Source organism: Dendropsophus ebraccatus, chromosome 1 (assembly GCF_027789765.1).
Source record: "Dendropsophus ebraccatus isolate aDenEbr1 chromosome 1, aDenEbr1.pat, whole genome shotgun sequence".
Lineage (NCBI taxonomy): Eukaryota > Metazoa > Chordata > Amphibia > Anura > Hylidae > Dendropsophus > Dendropsophus ebraccatus.
Window position 1 is genome coordinate 217,115,394 of NC_091454.1, and position 24,170 is coordinate 217,139,563.

Genomic DNA, 24,170 nt, shown 5'->3' on the forward strand with positions numbered 1-24,170 from the left:
CCAGAGACATCTCCGGAATCTGATTTAACAACAGAAGAGACATCACCAACAACAACAGTCACACCAGAGACATCTCCAGAATCTGATATAACAAAAAAAGAGACATCACCAACAACACTCACTCCAGAGACATCTCCGGAATCTGATATAACAACAGAAGAGACATCACCAACAACAGTCACATCAGAGACATCTCCAGAACCTGATATAATAACAGAAGAGACATCACCAACAACAACACTCACACCAGAGACATCTCCAGAACCTGATATAATAACAGAAGAGACATCACCAACAACAACACTCACACCAGAGACATCTCCAGAATATGATATAACAACAGAAGAGACATCACCAACAACAGTCACAACAGAGACATCTCCAGAATATGATATAACAACAGAAGAGACATCACCAACAACAGTCACACCAGAGACATCTCCGGAATCTGATTTAACAACAGAAGAGACATCACCAACAACAACAGTCACACCAGAGACATCTCCAGAATCTGATATAACAAAAAAAGAGACATCACCAACAACACTCACTCCAGAGACATCTCCGGAATCTGATATAACAACAGAAGAGACATCACCAACAACAGTCACATCAGAGACATCTCCAGAACCTGATATAATAACAGAAGAGACATCACCAACAACAACACTCACACCAGAGACATCTCCAGAACCTGATATAATAACAGAAGAGACATCACCAACAACAACACTCACACCAGAGACATCTCCAGAATATGATATAACAACAGAAGAGACATCACCAACAACAGTCATAACAGAGACATCTCATAAATCTGATATAACAGAAGAGACATCACCAACAACAGTCACAACAGAGACATCTCCACCATCTGATATAACAACAGAAGAGACATCAACAGTCACAGCAGAGACATCTCCGGAATCTGATATAACAACAGAAGAGACATCATCAACAACAGTCACAGGAGAGACATCTTCCGAATCTGATATTACAATAAAAGAGACATCACCAACAACAGTCACAACAGAGACATCTCCGGAATCTGATATAACAACAGAAGAGACATCACCAACAGCATTCACACCAGAGACATCTCCAGAACCTGATACAACGGAAGAGACATCACCAACAACAGTCACACCAGAGACATCTCCGAAATCTGATATAACAACAGAAGAGACATCACCAACAACAGTCACACCAGAGACATCTCCGAAATCTGATATAACAACAGAAGAGACATCACCAACAACAGTCACACCAGAGACATCTCCGGAATCCGATATAACATCAGAAGAGACATCACCAACAACAGTCACACCAGAGACATCTCCGGAATCTGATATAACAACAGAAGAGACATCACCAACAACAGTCACACCAGAGACATCTCCACCATCTGATATAACAACAGAAGAGACATCACCAACAACAGTCACACCAGAGACATCTCCACCATCTGATATAACAACAGAAGAGACATCACCAACAACAGTCACACCAGAGACATCTCCAGAATCTGATTTAACAACAGAAGAGACATCACCAACAACAACACTCACACAAGAGACATCTCCACCATCTGATATAACAACAGAAGAGACATCACCAACAACAGTCACATTAGAGACATCTCCAGAATCTGATATAACAACAGAAGAGACATCACCAACAACAGTCACCCCAGAGACATCTCCAGAATCTGATATAACAACGGAAGAGACATCACCAACAACAGTCACACCAGAGACATCTCCGGAATCTGATTTAACAACAGAAGAGACATCACCAACAACAACAGTCACACCAGAGACATCTCCAGAATCTGATATAACAAAAAAAGAGACATCACCAACAACACTCACTCCAGAGACATCTCCGGAATCTGATATAACAACAGAAGAGACATCACCAACAACAGTCACATCAGAGACATCTCCAGAACCTGATATAATAACAGAAGAGACATCACCAACAACAACAGTCACACCAGAGACATCTCCAGAACCTGATATAATAACAGAAGAGACATCACCAACAACAACACTCACACCAGAGACATCTCCAGAATATGATATAACAACAGAAGAGACATCACCAACAACAGTCACAACAGAGACATCTCCAGAATATGATATAACAACGGAAGAGACATCACCAACAACAGTCACACCAGAGACATCTCCGGAATCTGATTTAACAACAGAAGAGACATCACCAACAACAACAGTCACACCAGAGACATCTCCAGAATCTGATATAACAACAGAAGAGACATCACCAACAACACTCACTCCAGAGACATCTCCGGAATCTGATATAACAACAGAAGAGACATCACCAACAACAGTCACATCAGAGACATCTCCAGAACCTGATATAATAACAGAAGAGACATCACCAACAACAACACTCACACCAGAGACATCTCCAGAACCTGATATAATAACAGAAGAGACATCACCAACAACAACACTCACACCAGAGACATCTCCAGAACCTGATATAATAACAGAAGAGACATCACCAACAACAGTCACAACAGAGACATCTCCAGAATATGATATAACAACAGAAGAGACATCACCAACAACAGTCACCCCAGAGACATCTACAGAATCTGATGTAACAACGGAAGAGACATCACCAACAACAGTCACACCAGAGACATCTCCGGAATCTGATTTAACAACAGAAGAGACATCACCAACAACCGTCACACCAGAGACATCTCCGCAATCTGATATAACAACAGAAGAGACATCACCAACAACAACACTCACACCAGAGACATCTCCAGAATATGATATAACAACAGAAGAGACATCACCAACAACAGTCATAACAGAGACATCTCATAAATCTGATATAACAGAAGAGACATCACCAACAACAGTCACAACAGAGACATCTCCACCATCTTATATAACAACAGAAGAGACATCAACAGTCACAGCAGAGACATCTCCGGAATCTGATATAACAACAGAAGAGACATCATCAACAACAGTCACAGGAGAGACATCTTCCGAATCTGATATTACAATAAAAGAGACATCACCAACAACAGTCACAACAGAGACATCTCCGGAATCTGATATAACAACAGAAGAGACATCACCAACAGCATTCACACCAGAGACATCTCCAGAACCTGATACAACGGAAGAGACATCACCAACAACAGTCACACCAGAGACATCTCCGAAATCTGATATAACAACAGAAGAGACATCACCAACAACAGTCACACCAGAGACATCTCCGAAATCTGATATAACAACAGAAGAGACATCACCAACAACAGTCACACCAGAGACATCTCCGGAATCCGATATAACATCAGAAGAGACATCACCAACAACAGTCACACCAGAGACATCTCCGGAATCTGATATAACAACAGAAGAGACATCACCAACAACAGTCACACCAGAGACATCTCCACCATCTGATATAACAACAGAAGAGACATCACCAACAACAGTCACACCAGAGACATCTCCACCATCTGATATAACAACAGAAGAGACATCACCAACAACACTCACTCCAGAGACATCTCCGGAATCTGATTTAACAACAGAAGAGACATCACCAACAACAACACTCACACAAGAGACATCTCCACCATCTGATATAACAACAGAAGAGACATCACCAACAACAGTCACACCAGAGACATCTCCAGAATCTGATATAACAACAGAAGAGACATCACCAACAACAGTCACCCCAGAGACATCTCCAGAATCTGATATAACAACGGAAGAGACATCACCAACAACAGTCACACCAGAGACATCTCCGGAATCTGATTTAACAACAGAAGAGACATCACCAACAACAACAGTCACACCAGAGACATCTCCAGAATCTGATATAACAAAAAAAGAGACATCACCAACAACACTCACTCCAGAGACATCTCCGGAATCTGATATAACAACAGAAGAGACATCACCAACAACAGTCACATCAGAGACATCTCCAGAACCTGATATAATAACAGAAGAGACATCACCAACAACAACACTCACACCAGAGACATCTCCAGAACCTGATATAATAACAGAAGAGACATCACCAACAACAACACTCACACCAGAGACATCTCCAGAATATGATATAACAACAGAAGAGACATCACCAACAACAGTCACAACAGAGACATCTCCAGAATATGATATAACAACGGAAGAGACATCACCAACAACAGTCACACCAGAGACATCTCCGGAATCTGATTTAACAACAGAAGAGACATCACCAACAACAACAGTCACACCAGAGACATCTCCAGAATCTGATATAACAAAAAAAGAGACATCACCAACAACACTCACTCCAGAGACATCTCCGGAATCTGATATAACAACAGAAGAGACATCACCAACAACAGTCACATCAGAGACATCTCCAGAACCTGATATAATAACAGAAGAGACATCACCAACAACAACACTCACACCAGAGACATCTCCAGAACCTGATATAATAACAGAAGAGACATCACCAACAACAACACTCACACCAGAGACATCTCCAGAACCTGATATAATAACAGAAGAGACATCACCAACAACAGTCACAACAGAGACATCTCCAGAATATGATATAACAACAGAAGAGACATCACCAACAACAGTCACCCCAGAGACATCTACAGAATCTGATGTAACAACGGAAGAGACATCACCAACAACAGTCACACCAGAGACATCTCCGGAATCTGATTTAACAACAGAAGAGACATCACCAACAACCGTCACACCAGAGACATCTCCGCAATCTGATATAACAACAGAAGAGACATCACCAACAACACTCACAACCGAGACATCTTCAGGATCTGATATAACAACAGAAGAGACATCACCAACAACAGTCATAACAGAGACATCTCCACCATCTGATATAACAACAGAAGAGACATCACCAACAACACTCACTCCAGAGACATCTCCGGAATCTGATATAACAACAGAAGAGACATCACCAACAACAGTCATAAGAGAGACATCTCAAGAATCTGATATAACAACAGAAGAGACATCACCAACAACAGTCATAACAGAGACATCTCAAGAATCTGATATAACAGAAGAGACATCACCAACAACAGTCACAACAGAGACATCTCCACCATCTGATATAACAACAGAAGAGACATCACCAACAACACTCACTCCAGAGACATCTCCGGAATCTGATTTAACAACAGAAGAGACATCACCAACAACAACACTCACACAAGAGACATCTCCACCATCTGATATAACAACAGAAGAGACATCACCAACAACACTCACTCCAGAGACATCTCCAGAATCTGATATAACAACAGAAGAGACATCACCAACAACAGTCACATCAGAGACATCTCCAGAATCTGATATAACAACAGAAGAGACATCACCAACAACAGTCACCCCAGAGACATCTCCAGAATCTGATATAACAACAGAAGAGACATCACCAACAACAGTCACACCAGAGACATCTCCAGAATCTGATATAACAACAGAAGAGACATCACCAACAACAACAGTCACACCAGAGACATCTCCAGAACCTGATATAATAACAGAAGAGACATCACCAACAACAACACTCACACCAGAGACATCTCCAGAATATGATATAACAACAGAAGAGACATCACCAACAACAGTCACAACAGAGACATCTCCAGAATATGATATAACAACAGAAGAGACATCACCAACAACAGTCACCCCAGAGACATCTCCAGAATCTGATGTAACAACGGAAGAGACATCACCAACAACAGTCACACCAGAGACATCTCCGGAATCTGATTTAACAACAGAAGAGACATCACCAACAACAACACTCACACAAGAGACATCTCCACCATCTGATATAACAACAGAAGAGACATCACCAACAACACTCACATCAGAGGCATCTCCAGAATCTGATATAACAACAAAAGAGACATCGCCAACAACACTCACTCCAGAGACATCTCCAGAATCTGATATAACAACAGAAGAGACATCACCAACAACAGTCACATCAGAGACATCTCCAGAATCTGATATAACAACAGAAGAGACATCACCAACAACAACACTCACACCAGAGACATCTCCAGAACCTGATATAATAACAGAAGAGACATCACCAACAACAACACTCACACCAGAGACATCTCCAGAATATGATATAACAACAGAAGAGACATCACCAACAACAGTCACAACAGAGACATCTCCGGAATCTGATGTAACAACAGAAGAGACATCACCAACAACAGTCACAACAGAGACATCTCCGGAATCTGATGTAACAACAGAAGAGACATCACCAACAACAACACTGACACCAGTGACATCTCCGGAATCTGATATAACAACAGAAGAGACATCAACAGTTACAGCAGAGACATCTTCAGAATCTGATATAACAACAAAAGAGACATCACCAACAGCAGTCACAAAAGAGACATCTCCGGAATCTGATATAACAACAGAAGAGACATCACCAACAACAGCCACAACAAAGACATCTCCAGAATCTGATATAACAACAGAAGAGACATCACCAACAACAGTCACATCAGAGACATCTCCAGAACCTGATATAACAACAGAAGAGACATCACCAACAACAACACTCACACCAGAGACATCTCCAGAACCTGATATAATAACAGAAGAGACATCACCAACAACAACACTCACACCAGAGACATCTCCAGAATATGATATAACAACAGAAGAGACATCACCAACAACAGTCACAACAGAGACATCTCCGGAATCTGATGTAACAACAGAAGAGACATCACCAACAACAGTCACAACAGAGACATCTCCGGAATCTGATGTAACAACAGAAGAGACATCACCAACAACAACACTGACACCAGTGACATCTCCGGAATCTGATATAACAACAGAAGAGACATCAACAGTTACAGCAGAGACATCTTCAGAATCTGATATAACAACAAAAGAGACATCACCAACAGCAGTCACAAAAGAGACATCTCCGGAATCTGATATAACAACAGAAGAGACATCACCAACAACAGCCACAACAAAGACATCTCCAGAATCTGATATAACAACAGAAGAGACATCACCAACAACAGTCACATCAGAGACATCTCCAGAACCTGATATAACAACAGAAGAGACATCACCAACAACAGTCACATCAGAGACATCTCCAGAATCTGATATAACAACAGAAGAGACATCACCAACAACAACACTCACACCAGAGACATCTCCAGAACCTGATATAATAACAGAAGAGACATCACCAACAACAGTCACCCCAGAGACATCTACAGAATCTGATGTAACAACGGAAGAGACATCACCAACAACACTCACTCCAGAGACATCTCCAGAATCTGATATAACAACAGAAGAAACATCACCAACAACAGTCACATCAGAGACATCTCCAGAATCTGATATAACAACAGAAGAGACATCACCAACAACAGTCACACCAGAGACATCTTCACAATCTGTAATTACAACACAGCAGACATCACCAACAACAGTCACATTAGAGACATCTCCAGAATCTGATATAACAACAGAAGAGACATCACCAACAACAGTCACACCAGAGACATCTCCAGAATCTGATATAACAACAGAAGAGACATCACCAACTACAGTCACATCAGAGACATCTCAAGAATCTGATATAACAGAAGAGACATCACCAACAACAGCCACAACAAAGACATCTCCAGAATCTGATATAACAACAGAAGAGACATCACCAACAACAGTCACATCAGAGACATCTCCAGAACCTGATATAACAACAGAAGAGACATCACCAACAACACTCACAACAGAGACATCTCAAGAATCTGATATAACAACAGAAGAGACATCACCAACAACAACAACAGTCACACCAGAGACATCTGCAGAATCTATTATAACAACAGAAGAGACATCACCAACAACAGTCACAACAGAGACATCTCCAGATTCCTATATAACAACAGAAGAGACATCAGCGACAACAAGACTCACAACAGAGACATCTCCAAAATCTGATGTTACAACAGAAGAGACATCACCGACAAGTCTCACACTAGAGACATCTCCAGAATCTAATACAACAGAAGAGACATCCCCAACAACAGTCACACCAGAGACATCTCCAGAATCTGATAGAACAGAAGAGACATCACCAACAACAGTCACACCAGAGACATCTCCCGAATCTGATATAACAACAGAAGAGACATCACCAACAACACTCACAACAAAGACATCTCCAGAATCTGATATAATAACAAAAGAGACATCATCAACAACAGCACTCACACCAGAGACATCTCCAGACTCTGATCTAACAACAGAAGAGACATCACCAACAGCAACACTCACAACCGAGACATCTTCAGAATCTGATATACCAACAAAGGAGACATCACCACAAACAACAACATTACTACCAACAACAACACTAACAAAAGTGACATCTCCAGTATCTTATGTATCAACAGAAGAGACATCAGCAACATTAAAACTCACAACAGAGACATCTCCAGAATCTGAATTAACAACAAAAGAGACATCACCAACAGCAGTCACAACAGCAGATACATCTCTGGAATCTGAAATACCAACAGTAGAGACATCTCCAGAATCTGATATAACAACAGAAGAGACATCACCAACAGCACTCACAACAGAGACATCTCCAGAATCTGTTATAACAACAGAAGAGACATTACCAACAACAGTCAGACCAGAGACATCTCCAGAATCTGATAAACCAACAGAAGAGACATCACCAACAACAGTCATATCAGAGACATCTCTGGAATCTGTTATAACAACAAAAGAGACACCACCAACAACAACAGAGACATCTCCACCATCTTATATAACAACAGAAGAGACATCACCAACAACAACACTCACACCAGAGACATCTCCAGAACCTGAAATAACAACAAAAGAGACATCGCCAACAACAACACCCACAACAGAGACATCTCCAGAATCTGATATAACAACGGAAGAGACATCTCCAACAATTACTCTCACAACAGAGACATCTTCACAATCTGTAATTACAACACAGCAGACATCACCAAAAACAACAACAGCACTCACAACAGAGACATCTGCAGAATCTATTATAACAACAGAAGAGACATCACCAACAACAGTCACAACAGAGACATCTTCAGATTCCTATATAACAACAGAAGAGACATCAGCGACAACAAGACTCACAACAGAGACATCTCCAATATCTGATGTTACAACAGAAGAGACATCACCGACAAGTCTCACACTAGAGACATCTCCAGAATCTAATACAACAGAAGAGACATCCCCAACAACAGTCACACCAGAGACATCTCCAGAATCTGATATAACAACAGAAGAGACATCACCAACAACAGTCAGACCAGAGACATCTCCAGAATCTGATAAACCAACAGAAGAGACATCACCAACAACAGTCACATCAGAGACATCTCCGGAATCTGTTATAACAACAAAAGAGACACCACCAACAACAACAACAGAGACATCTCCACCATCTGATATAACAACAGAAGAGACATCGCCAACAACAACACTCACACCAGAGACATCTCCAGAACCTGAAATAACAACAAAAGAGACATCGCCAACAACAACACCCACAACAGAGACATCTCCAGAATCTGATATAACAACGGAAGAGACATCTTCAACAACAGTCACAACAGAGACATCTTCACAATCTGTAATTACAACACAGCAGACATCACCAAAAACAACAACAGCACTCACAACAGAGACATCTGCAGAATCTATTATAACAACAGAAGAGACATCTCCAGCATCAACACTCTCAACAGAGACATCTCCAGAAACTGATATAACAACTCAAGAGACATTAACAACAACACTCACAACAGAGACATCTCCAGAACCTGATATAACAACAGAAGAGACATCACCAACAACAACACTCACAACCGCTGAAACATATCCTGTATCTGACATAACAGAGAAGACATCACCAACAATAAGACTCACAACAGAGACATCTACAGAATCTTATATAACAACAGAAGAGACAGCAACAAGATTCACAACAGCAGAAACCTCTTCTACACAATCTGAATCTACAGAACCTTTCACTCCATCATCAGAACCAACATCTTTGACTCTCTCCAGTACTATAGCAACACATTCCATTACATTTCCAGCTGAAACTCTACCATCTACTGATACAACATCTGGAACAACTATAATTGACAAAACAACTATAATTTCAACTCCAGAAGAAAGTAAAAAAACTACAGAAACATTGTTCTCTACCGAAACACCATCACTGTCTCTACTGACCACAAAACAACTGGAAGAATCTTCAGAAATTCCTATAACAGGAAAAGAACCAACAACTGATGCAGAAACAAAAGAAACATCAGTGGACTCACCATCCATGGCTATAACCACAAGAGCCGAAACCTCAGAAGAATCTTCTACAACAAGACAAGAGTCCACCCTAGTAACTAGAGTCACACTTGCAGAAACAGATCTCGTGAGTGAAATAACCACTGAGCAAACATCACTGGTAACAACTCCGAAAACAACCATGTATGAGGAAACTACACAGAGAAATCCAGAAACAAGTGAGACAACTACAGGTTCTTTTACCCTCTCGGAGGCAATAACTTTGTCAACATCTCCTTTACTTACTACAACACAACTCGACAAAACTTCAAAAGATCCAATAACAGGAATACAACCAACTTCTGATGCTCAAACAGAAGAACCAACATCAGTACCTGAGGGAACATCACCTACAACTGGTACTACAAGGGAAGAAACATCAGTACCTGAGGAAACATCACCTACAACTGGTAATACAAGGGAAGAAACATCAGTACCTGAGGAAACATCACCTACAACTGGTACTACAAGGGAAGACACATCAGTACCTGAGGAAACATCACCTACAACTGGTACTACAAGGGAAGAAACATCAGTACCTGAGGGAACATCACCTACAACTGGTACTACAAGGGAAGAAACATCAGTACCTGAGGGAACATCACCTACAACTGGTACTACAAGGGAAGAAACATCAGTACCTGAGGGAACATCACCTACAACTGGTACTACAAGGGAAGAAACATCAGTACCTGAGGAAACATCACCTACAACTGGTACTACAAGGGAAGAAACATCAGTACCTGAGGAAACATCACCTACAACTGGTACTACAAGGGAAGAAACATCAGTACCTGAGGGAACATCACCTACAACTGGTACTACAAGGGAAGAAACATCAGTACCTGAGGGAACATCACCTACAACTGGTACTACATGGGAAGAAACATCAGTACCTGAGGGAACATCACCTACAACTGGTACTACAAGGGAAGAAACATCAGTACCTGAGGGAACATCACCTACAACTGGTACTACAAGGGAAGAAACATCAGTACCTGAGGGAACATCACATACAACTGGTACTACAAGGGAAGAAACATCAGTACCTGAGGGAACATCACCTACAACTGGTACTACAAGGCAAGAAACATCAGTACCTGAGGGAACATCACCTACAACTGGTACTACAAGGGAAGAAACATCAGTACCTGAGGGAACATCACCTACAACTGGTACTACAAGGGAAGAAACATCAGTACCTGAGGGAACATCACCTACAACTGGTACTACAAGGGAAGAAACATCAGTACCTGAGGGAACATCACCTACAACTGGTACTACAAGGGAAGAAACATCAGTACCTGAGGGAACATCACCTACAACCGGTACTACAAGGGAAGAAACATCAGTACCTACGGGAACATCACCTACAACCGGTACTACAAGGGAAGAAACATCAGTACCTGAGGGAACATCACCTACAACCGGTACTACAAGTGAAGAAACATCAGTACCTGAGGGAACATCACCTACAACCGGTACTACAAGGGAAGAAACATCAGTACCTGAGGGAACATCACCTACAACTGGTACTACAAGGGAAGAAACATCAGTACCTGAGGGAACATCACCTACAACTGGTACTACAAGGGAAGAAACATCAGTACCTGAGGGAACATCACCTACAACTGGTACTACAAGGGAAGAAACATCAGTACCTGAGGAAACATCACCTACAACTGGTACTACAAGGGAAGAAACATCAGTACCTGAGGGAACATCACCTACAACTGGTACTACAAGGGAAGAAACATCAGTACCTGAGGGAACATCACATACAACTGGTACTACAAGGCAAGAAACATCAGTACCTGAGGGAACATCACCTACAACTGGTACTACAAGGGAAGAAACATCAGTACCTGAGGGAACATCAACTACAACTGGTACTACAAGGGAAGACACATCAGTACCTGAGGGAACATCACCTACAACTGGTACTACAAGGGAAGACACATCAGTACCTGAGGGAACATCACCTACAACTGGTACTACAAGGGAAGAAACATCAGAGGTAGCCTCTACACCAAAACATTACTCAACTATATTTACTCAAAAAACTTCTCTTGTGACTGACGTAACAACTGAGCACACACTACCTGTAACCTCAGAAATACAACCATCAGCAACAACAGAAGCAACATCGCTGAGCACAGCGACTACAGTTTTAACAACCGGTCAGGAAACATCTAGGGTAGGTTCTACATCAAAGCAAAGCTCAACACAAGTAATTCAGACAACACTTGCGGAAACAGCTCTCGCGACTGATGTGACAAGTGGAAAAACATTAACTACAACCCCAGAAACGAGTGAGACAGCTACAGCATTGCCCTCCATTGAGGCAACAACTGTACCTGTACATACCACAATACAATCAGACAAATCTTCAGAAATCCCTTCAACAACAGCACAGCTGACTTCTGTAACTGATAGAAAAACAGAAGAAACGGCATCAGTCAAAACATCGGCCATCACCGTTGTCACAAGAGAAGAGACTACGGAAGTGGCTTCTACAGCAAAACATAGCTCAACCCTAACTCAGACAACACTTGCAAAAACAGATCTAGTGACCGATATAACAGCTGGAGAAACGCTAACAACGACTCCAGAAACAACCACTAACACAACTCCACAACCAAGCAGGACAGCTACAGAGGCAACAACCACACAAGTATCCTTAACTACCAGACAACCAGAAACAGCAACGCAAATTACTTCAGCTGCCGTAACCGATATAAGAACAACAGAAGTCACAACATCCCCTCATACATCTACGACTCCTCTAACAGCTGCTGTAACAGATGGAACATCAGAAGTTGCTTCTACCATAAAACATAGCTCAACCCCTACAGTACACACCACAGAGTATACAACAGCTCGTACAACTGCAGGGGTATCGACAAGTACTTTGCCAATAACTGTAGCTACAAGTAAAGAAACTCCAGAGGTGGATTCTACCACAAAGCGCGACTCTACGGTACTGTCTCCTACAGCTGCGGATGATACTACTCCTGTGCCTGAAGTAACGACGAAACAAACGTTTCCGCCATCTTTAGTATCGACAGCTATAGCTGACGAAACAACAAGGGTAACAGCGACCAGTGTGACATCTGGAGAACTATTGAGTTCTACTAGATTAACAACTTTGCAAACTTCTTTAGGGACAACATCGCTAACAAGAACATCATTGGGTGTATCTGATTCATCACCATCTACAACAGAAGTAACCACTCCAGCACCTTCTACAACAAAATCCGAATCCACTCTTGTAACTCAAACACATGGCCAAACAGCTCTCACAACTGACATAACAACTGGAAAAACTTTCCCGGTAACTTTGGCAACAAGTCTGGAAACAACAGCTATAACTACCAAAACAACATCACTTGTTCCAAAAACCAGTGAGACAACTCCAGAAATATTGCCCGTTACAATGTCTACAATGACACAAATGTCTTCGTATACCACTAAACTACCTAAAACTACTTCCGAGATGACAACAAAAATAGAGCCAACATCAGATGTACAAACTGCAAAAACAACATCATTACTAACTGTTTCTACAATGGTGACTACACCTCCTTTAGCTTCAACTATATCAACAAGAGGTGAAACACCAATAGCTACCACCACAAAATATCAATCACTAACATCTCTACTGACTGATATAACAACAAAACAAACATCACAACAAACAGCCCTTGTGACTGATAAAACAACATTAGCAACACTGGGGCCATCTACTGTTACTGTTGCTACATCGAAGACAACACCTACAGAGACAACAGCTGTAACCTTACCATCTACTGGAGTAACAACCATACAAACATCTATGGTTACCTCAGAACGCTCAAAAACAACTCCTGTGACTAATGTAACAACTAAGCAAACGTCATTGACATCAGCGACAGCTTCAACAACGGTTAGACTGACTACAGAAGTATTGTCTTCCATTTACACAACAAGTGCAAAAACCACACTGTTATCCACAAAACCATCTTCAGAAACCAGTTCAACAAAATCAGAAACTGCTCCTGGTACAATTTCAAAAACATCCGAAATGTCTCAGATCACAACCACCAAAAAAACAGAAACATCTGCCACAACAGCTACATTACCTACAGAAACTGTGACAAAAACTTCAAGGGAGACCACGCCTTCTACAATAACTTCTGCATCATCTCTTTCAGCCCATACTACAAAGAAAGAAACAGTGTCTACGAGTAGTTCTGTACCACCAACGCCTACAATAAAAACTACTTCACTTACAAGTGCAGATATTACCAGCAAAGTTTCATCTACTTCTACTCCAACTACACCAACTGCTATCACACCTATAACTACACCAACTACTACTACTCCAACTACAACCACATCTATAACTACACCAACTACTACTACTACACCAACTACAACCACACCTATAACTACACCAACTACTACTACTCCAACTACAACCACATCTATAACTACACCAACTACTACTCCAATTACAACCACATCTATAACTACACCAACTATTACTCCAACTACAACCACACCTATAACTACACCAACTACTACTACATCAACTACAGCCACACCTATAACTACACCAACTACTAGCACAACTGAACCAACTACTAGAAAAACTACTACAACTACACCAACTACTACTACAACTACACCAACTACTACAACTACACCAACTACTACTACAACTACACCAACTACTACAACTGCTACAACTACAACACCACCAATAAGTAAGTACTTCTTATTGTTTTTCTGTGGTTCAAAGTTCTAAAGTTATAAGAGCAAAACATGCACATTTTCTTGGTTTGTCACAGGCTTGATCTTTAGTTATTGTTCTTCTTTTGCCCTTGTATATTCCTGTTTTAGTTGATGTTCCCTTTATGAGTCACCTGCTTTCTTGGTTTCTTCTTCGCCCTTGATATTGTTCCCCTAATGTAACCAATGTGTTAGCACTTAGCACATCAGTGATCTGCAGAGAGTAGACCATCCAGGAGAGTAATGGGCATGCAATCGATTCTCTCAACCTGTTGATGCTTTCTTTAGCTAAAGTTTATTATTTCATGGGGCTATTCTTCATCTTTTCCATGTAAAACCTATAGAAACTCCCCTCCCCCCCCCCCCCCATAAAAAAAAAAAAAAAAAAAAAAGAGCTAGACATTTGTACGCCGCATATAATGCAAAAAATAAGGCTGGGCTTACATATATACATTTGCATCAGTTGCGTTTTTTGTCTGAAAACTGACCACAAGTGATGTCACAACTGATGCCAAAAATGCAGTTTTTCTATCCTTCTTTTCATTAAAAACCATCAGTTTCCATCAGTTTCCATCAGTTACCATCAGTTGTCACAAGTTGCTCTCATCAGTTGTCATTTTTTTCCCCAGTATGTTTTCCTGTCATTTTCAATGGGATTTGCGGGGGAGCACACAGGGGGGCTATATACTAATTGGGGGAGCTCACAGGGGGCTATATACTACAAGGGGAGAGCGCACATGGGGGCTATATGGGAGGGGGAGAGTGCACAGGGGGGCTATATACTACTGGGGGAGAGCGCACAGGGGGGGCTTATATACTAGTGGGGGAGAGCGCACATGGGGAGCTATATACCAGTGGGGGAGAGCGCACAGGGAAGCTAAATACTACTGGGGGCAACAGGAGGGCTATATACTACTGGAAGAGCAACAGGGGGGCTATATACTACTGGGGGAGCAACAGGGGGGCTATAGGGGTGGGGGAGAGCACACAGGGGGAGATATATGTTTATTTTTTTACATTGGGCTGGATCGCCGGATGCCAGAGCCGAACGGCATGCGTCCTGCCCGGCGAGGCATCCGACGCTCCATTCACGCATGCTGCGTTCTCCCGTGCGGTTGGTCCGGCGGTGCGGCGTCACTATTTACACGCCGCATGTATTGAACAATCCCATTGAAAACAATGGGATCAGTTCAATAATGCGTTTCCCTTCGGCGCTTTTCTCATGCGCCGGAGGGAAACACCGCCGGACAAATGTAAACCCGGCCTAAGGCCCCATTCACACGTCCGTGTCAGTTTTTACTGTCAAGAAATCCTGATCAGGAGGCCTCAAATGTCATCAGGAAAGTATCAGGATTTCCTGACAGTAATCCGTTTTTACCATCAGGAAATCATCAGGAAAAACCTTCAGGATTTCCTGATGAGATAATATGGTCTAGTATGCCAACATAAATCACAGGTACCCACACAGCCCCTAGTGTACCTGGATGGCCACAGTCTGCAGAACTACAACTCCCATCATGGCCTGCCAGCAGAGCCATGATGGGAGTTGTACTTCTGCAACCTGGATGGCCACAGTCTGCAGAACTACAACTCCAATCATGGCCTGCCAGCAGAGCCATGATGGGAGTTGTACTTTTGCAACCTGGATGGCCACAGTCTGCAGAACTACAACTCCCATCATGGCCTGCCAGCAGAGCCATGATGGGAGTTGTACTTCTGCAACCTGGATGGCCACAGGCTGCAGAACTACAACTCCCATCATGGCCTGCCAGCAGAGCCATGATGGGAGTTGTACTTCTGCAACCTGGATGGCCACAGGCTGCAGAACTACAACTCCCATCATGGCCTGCCAGCAGAGCCATGATGGGAGTTGTACTTCTGCAACCTGGATGGCCACAGGCTGCAGAACTACAACTCCCATCATGGCCTGTCAGGAGAGCCATGATGGGAGTTGTACTTCTGCAACCTGGATGGCCACAGGCTGCAGAACTACAACTCCCATCATGGCCTGGCAACTCCATTAAAGCATGGTGGGAGTAGTAATTCTCAAAAGGGTAATCTCACCTGTCCTGGATCCTGCTCTGTCCGGGCAGCGAGGTTGAGGTCCGGGCAGAGTGCAGTGCAGAGATCCGGGCGGCGGCAGCGGTCGGAGGTCCGGAGCATGCGGCGGGCCGGTGGTGAGTTTCCGGGAGGGGGGGGGTGGAGCGGAGCGGGCGGGCGAGCGGAGCGGGCGGGTGGGCGAGTGGAGCGGGCGGGCGAGCGGAGCGAGCAAGCGGGCGGGCGAGCGGAGCAGGGCGGGTGAGCGGAGCGGGCGGGCGAGTGGAGCGGGCGGGCGGGCGGGCGAGCGGAGCAGAGCGGGCGAGCGGGCGGGCGGGCGGTCGGCCCCGTGGTGAGGTCCTGGCTCTCTACCATTCCGGAATCACGGGCACTTTCCTGATATACATCAGGAAAATGCCCGTGATTCCGGCGCTCCCATAGACTTCTATGGGGGCGTCCGTGCCGGATTTCCGGACGAAAATAGGACAGGATCTAAAAAATCCGGTCCTATTTTCCGGAACGGACACCCTTCCGGAAAAATCCGGAAGGGTGTCCGTGTCCAATGTTAGCCTATGAGTCCGGAAATCCGTCCGGATTTCCTGATAGGAAATCCGGACAGATTTTCCGGACGTGTGAAGGGGGCCTAAGACTTTATTCCAATAATCTTTACACGCAATGTTAAAAACATACAAATAGAGTTCAGTATGATGGTGCGAGCATTGCTACATAGAATATCCACAGATGCCAATGGGCACTCATGGATACAAAAATTATGTAAGACAACAACAGGGACATGAACCACATAGATGAAGTGATGATGAAGTGCAGAGTGCCCCAATGTCCCACAGTGAAGAATATTAGGCCACACAAATGTTTGGATGACCAGGCCCATATCAGGTACAATATCTACTATGCCCCTATTTCTCCCCTATAGCCACATGATATTTCCCATAATCTCGGCAACATTTCATGTCTATTGGGGGAGAAATGTAGGCGTGGTGCCGAATCAGGCCAATTCAGGGAATTATTGCTCTATGTAGTAAATACAACGATCATCAGCTGATTGTGTCTTTTACTCCTGACCTAAAACCATTGGTTGACGACTGCGTATCGCTACATGTAATAATGATGAGTGGCCAATGGCTGATGAATGTGTAAAGAAAAAAATTTAAGTTCATACATATCTGACCACGCTCCCCGGTCTCTGAAGTGACAGGCAGCTCAGCCGTGGCCAGTGATTGGCTGAGCAGCCTGTCACTTTAGAGGCCGGCTCTGTAGCTCTCTCGGGGGCTGCGGGACCAGAGAGAAGCCAGATAGATACCAAGGAGCAGGGAGAAGCACAGGGGAGCGTGGTCAGGTATTAGCTCTGATAATGATGGGATTCTATTCATTTAATTCTCCTCTTTTCCTTTCCCAGTCCTATGCCAAAATGGAGGGACATACGATGGAATTAAGTGTATCTGTCCGGATATATACTTTGGGCCACGTTGCGAGACTGTCATAGATAGAGTTGAACCTGGTGAGTAAATATTATTCTGGCTCCAGGATATCCATGATTTACCTGACTACACATGAGTGTCAGGCTATGCTTACACACTGCAAAATAATATTCAAATATTGCAGAGATTTGGAGTGAAAATAAAACAAATATGTGAACAGGTGAAATGTATTTATTTATGAAACATTTTATTTATTTTAAAAACAGGTCATAATTATTGAGCATGTTTAATATTTTTTATATTCAGTGGGTAAAACCGGGCCTAACCGATCCCTCTTGTGATTGTTATATTGGTTATATCTGTCCATCCACAGAGGACATAGTGGCACAGGGCATTTGGCTGGGGGGGGGGGAGGCCAGTGATTGGCTATGGGAGCCTGTGCACAGTATATAGTGATGTCACCAAATACTTCTCCCACCAGACAGTCAGGTGAGTTCTTTGTCCTGTCCATTCCTGCTACCCTGCTTTTTTTTTAAAGGGTGCAGAAAACTCTTTTAAAGGGGTTTCTCTTCTTTTTCTTTCAAAACAACTGGTTTCAGAAAGCTATATAGGTTGGTAAATTACTTCTATTTTAAAATCTGAAGTCTTCCAGTACTTATCAGCTGCTGTATGTCCTGCAGAAAGTGGTGTATTCTCTCTACTCTACACAGTGCTCTCTGCTGCCACCTCTGTCCATGTCAGGAACTGTCCAGAGCTGGAGAGGTTTCTATGGGTTCCTGACATGGACAGAGGTGGCAGCAGAGAGCACTGTGTCAGACTAGAAAGAATACCCCACTTCCTGCAGAACATACATCAGCTGATAAGTACTAGAAAACATGAGATTTTTAAATAGAAGTGAATTACAAATTTGTATAACTTTCTGAAACTAGTTGATTTTAAAGAAAAAGATTTTCGCTGGAGTATTCCTTTAAGGATTTTCAGCCTAGACCTCAGCGCGTCATATGGGAAGTCTCTGGGAATTTGGGACACTTTCAGGCAAAATGTTATGAACAGATCACAATGGAAATTAATTTAAGTTATTAATTCATGATCAATAGGAAGAACTCTATTTTCTCTTGGAAAAATATTAATGTTCGTTGAGATGGTGTAAAGTGAATTGAAGTAAAGATTTAGAGGGTTTCTATGACTTCTGAAAGGCTTGTCACCTGATACAAAGTCACCTCCTTCTCTCCTATCTCTTATTCTCTCCCGTAGAAAGGGCGGTGAGCACAAGTGTGAAGGTGGAGATAAAGATCGATAATAGGGAGTTTGATGAGAATCTGAAGAATAATCAATCAGAGGAATATAAAGCATTTGAGAACGAATTTAAATCAACGGTAAGAAGCAGAAATACTAAGTCTGAGATATATTTGAACCCTTATCCAGCCCAAGCTATAACCTATAACCTTTGTTCTTTATCTGTACAGATGAATACGATCTACGCAGATTTGGAAGGATACATAGATGTAGAAATTGTGGAATTAAAGTAAGTGTCTTTATTCAGGAGACATTTTGTGATTTGAAGTCCATTTGATCATCACTACCTCTCCTGCAGACTATTATATCGCTGTCCCGTTATAAGAGTTGCCCAGTGTCACTTTGTGGTGGTGCTTCCTACCGATATATACACATTATGTGTGGTTAGCTGTGGTTACTCACCACTTGCTTTCTACTTGTTACTTGTATGTTTATTAGGGATGAGCGAACCGAACCGTAACAAACCAGATTCGTTACGAACTTCACAAAAAGTTCGGTTCGTCACCGACAAAGTTTCGTAACGAATCTGGAATATTCAATATTCGTACGCATATCTCCTGATATTCGAATATTTGATCGAATATTCGATCCCATTAAAGTCTATGGGCACAAGCATTCGATTATTGAAAAACATTTATTCAACCACTTGGAAGTCACCAAGTCCACAAGTACACCTCAGGAAATGATGCCAACACCACTGAAATGCAACTGGGACAGCAGGGGAAGCATCTGACACCCCAAAATCGCTGGTAATAAAGTCACAAGTTGATGTTATACAGGTGAATTACCTGGTTATTAACCCTTTGAGGACCAGGCCCAAAATGACCCAGTGGACTGCACAAATTTTGATCTTAGTGCTTCCGTTTTTCCCTCCTCCCCTTCTAAGAGCTCCAGCACTCTCAGTTTTCTATCTACAGACCATGTGGGGGCTTGTTTTTTACAGGAATAGTTGTAGTGTGTAATGGCGTCTTTCATTTTACCATAACATGTATGATGGAATCCCAAATATATTATTTATGAAGAAAGAAATAGGTGAAATCGTAAGAAAGAATGCAATATGGTAACGTTTGGGGGGTTCCTGTGTCTACGTAATGCACTATATGGTAAAAGCGACATGATACCATTACTCTATAGGTCAGTCTGAACACAACCATATGCAGGTTACACAGATTCTCTAATGTTATATATATATTTTTTTAATGAAATCCTTTTTTTGGCAATTAATTATTAATAAAATGGGCCTATTGTGACGCTTATAACGGTTTTATTTTTTCACCTATGGGGCTGTATGTGGTGTCATTTTTTCTTCCATAATCTCTAGTTTTTATTAATACCATATTTGTGAAGATCGGACGTTTTGATCACTTTTTATAAAAAATTTTTAATATATAATGTAACAATATCGGTAATCCGTGCACTTTTTTCCCTCTTTTTGTGTACGCCGTTTACCGTTCGCAGTGACGCTTGTTAGATTTTAATAGATTGGACAATTACGCACGCTACGGTATATTATATGTTTATTTATTACGGTTTTTTTTATGTTTTATTTATATAATGGGAAAGGGGGGTGATTTAGACTTTTATTGGGGGAGGGGCTTTGGGGTAGTGTGTTAGTGATTTTAACTTTTTTTCTTTTACACATTTGAAGTCCCTTTGTGGAACTTGTACATACATAACTTTTTACACTGATCACTGCTATGCCATAGGCATAGCAGTGATCAGTGTGATAGGCGATCTGCTCATTGAGCCTGCCTGTGCAGGCTAGTGAACAGATCGCCGATCGGACCGCGCGGAGGCAGGTGAGAGACCTCCAGCGGTCCGTTTTAATGATTGGGACCCCCGCAGTCAGACTGCGGGGGTCCCGATCGGTAAGTGACAGGGGACTCCCCCTGTCACTTACACTTAAACGCCGCGCCGCGATCACTGCAGCGTGTCATCACCGGTGAGGTCCCGGCTGCTGATTGCAGCCGGCCCCCACCTGCTATGAAGCGCACTCTGCTCCGAAGCGCGCTTCATAGCTCAGGACGTACCGGTACGTCCAGGGTCATCTGGGGGTTAAAGGGTGTATGAATATTTTATAGGTACAGCTGGACAGCTGTATTATGTAGCATGTAGCACTTGGTAAGCAGAGTGCCTTATAGTAGTACAGCAGCCTGCTTGTACCACCCGGTGTAATTATGTATGACGAAGCAGCACGTAGCACTGGATGAACACACGTACTACTCTCTTTTTTTAGATCGAGCAGTCTAGCACGTATCAGCAGCACAAAGCACTTGGTGAGCAGAGTGCTTGCACTACCCTTTGTAGATTTGCTACCCAGTAACCTTGTTTGCTGTCAATGAATGGAAACACCCAGTAGCCTTGTTTGCGGTCAATGAATGAAAACACCCAGTACTCTTGTTTGCTGTCAATGAATGGAAACACCCAGTAGCCTTGTTTGCTGTCACTGAGTGGAAACACCCAGTAACCTTGTTTGCGGTCACTGAATGGAAACACTGAGTAACATTGTTTGTTGTCAATTAATAGAAACACCCAGTACTCTTGTTTGCTGTCACTGAATGGAAACACATAGTAACTTTGCTTGCTGTCACTGAATGGAAACACCTCGTAACCTTGTTTGCTGTCAATGAATGGAAACACCCAGTAGCCTTGTTTGCTGTCGCTGAATGGAAACACCCAGTAACCTTGTTTGCTGTCAATGAATGGAAACAGCCAGTAACCTTGTTTGCTGTCAATGAATGGAAACAGACAGTACTCTTGTTTGCTGTCAATTAATGGAAACACCCAGTAACCTTGTTTGCTGTCACTAAGTGGAAACACCCAGCGACCTTGTTTGCTGTCACTGATTGAAAACACCCAGTAGCTTTGTTTTCTGTCAATGAATGCAAACACCCAGTAGCCTTGTTTGCTGTCACTAAGTGGAAACACCCAGCGACCTTGTTTGCTGTTATTGAATGGAAACACCCAGTAACCTTGTTTGCTGTCCATGAATGGAAACACCCAGTAGCCTTGTTTGCTGTCAATGAATGGAAACACCCAGTAGCCTTGTTTGCGCTCACAGCTGATGTGCAATTCACATTCTCAGGACGCCCAGACACACCAAAGCTCCCACAGACGTTTCGGTCAATAGCTCCTCCTTCATTATGCGCATGTCTGGGCGTCCTGAGAATGTGAATTGCACATCAGCTGTAAACGCTCTGTATTGCCTATACTCCAAAGAATAAAGAAACTTTTGTATTCAATTTTACTTGAGTATTAGTTCTTCTAAGGAGGAGCTGAATTACATTTAACAATTACAAGTAACAAGTAGAAAGCAAGTGGTGAGTAACCACAGCTAACCACACATAATGTGTACATATTGGACTCTTTGATGGACAAAGTGACGTCCTAATTATGTGGACATATGGCTAAGTGTTGAGTGCTTCCTACCGAAATGGAAATCCAATAGTTCACAATGTAGAAATAAAATAAATCTAATAGTCCACAATGTAGAAATAAAGGCCTAGCACTCACCAATCAGTCAGTGGGAAGCAACGCAGTTGTGTAGTGTGGGTTGGCAGCACCCTGGGCAAAGCAAAGTATTGGCAAAGTATTGTGTCCCCCATGACCCATGTATGTAAGAGAGCTGCAAACATACCTGTCATTAGGTTGTCTCACCTTATTTGCACGCAGTCACTCCCATGGCTGGGAGCTCAGGTAACTATGGATATGAATTAAACACCAAGTATCTATTGCGAAATCCGTGTTGGGGTACACACCACCAGCATAGTATGGGTAAGATCTTTATTCATATACTATTGCACGTCTCATACCTTTAAAATTGGAAACTTATGGCTACATAGGATTGTGGGGCCGGAACCTTAACCTTTGGTTATATTTACATAATCAATGGTATTGTGCAATCAATAGTTGTTTACTAATTCCATGCGCCTGGTTGCGGTGGTGGTCCGTATACAGAGTCATCTTTTATGAGCACAGGTTTAACATCTTTAAATTGTTACCTTTTTTTAATTGTATAATAATAAAATGATCTATAAATATCTTTTTAATATAGAAATAAATGCTCATGTGTTTTGGTTGTATAACTATTAGAGGTGAGCGAACCTGAAGCATGAGTAGCGGTGGCTGCTGAAGTTGGATAAAGCCC

At 42.5% G+C, this 24,170-nt stretch overlaps 2 protein-coding genes across 2 annotated transcripts in view; one reads left to right on the forward strand and one right to left on the reverse strand.

Moving 5' to 3' along the window:
- Nucleotides 1-2,927: 2,927 nt before the first annotated feature.
- On the reverse strand, nucleotides 2,928-5,018 carry LOC138784369 (uncharacterized). Its single transcript, XM_069959908.1, has 5 exons — nucleotides 4,340-5,018; nucleotides 3,911-4,249; nucleotides 3,545-3,700; nucleotides 3,260-3,397; nucleotides 2,928-3,217 (listed from the first exon to the last, which is right to left on the reverse strand). Exons 1-5 carry the CDS (start codon nucleotides 5,016-5,018, stop codon nucleotides 2,928-2,930), a joined length of 1,602 nt encoding a protein of 533 aa, XP_069816009.1.
- A 505-nt stretch (nucleotides 5,019-5,523) lies between these two features.
- The window catches only part of LOC138784375 (mucin-2-like), a gene marked incomplete at its 5' end in the record, with an annotated part of 38,766 nt that continues 20,119 nt past the window's right edge, over nucleotides 5,524-24,170 (forward strand). The window contains 6 exons of the mRNA XM_069959919.1: nucleotides 5,524-6,679; nucleotides 7,433-9,313; nucleotides 9,434-15,226; nucleotides 18,706-18,807; nucleotides 19,982-20,103; nucleotides 20,194-20,252. Of these exons, the coding sequence (XP_069816020.1) occupies nucleotides 5,524-6,679; nucleotides 7,433-9,313; nucleotides 9,434-15,226; nucleotides 18,706-18,807; nucleotides 19,982-20,103; nucleotides 20,194-20,252 (9,113 nt within the window). The remainder of the gene's footprint in view (nucleotides 6,680-7,432; nucleotides 9,314-9,433; nucleotides 15,227-18,705; nucleotides 18,808-19,981; nucleotides 20,104-20,193; nucleotides 20,253-24,170) is intronic.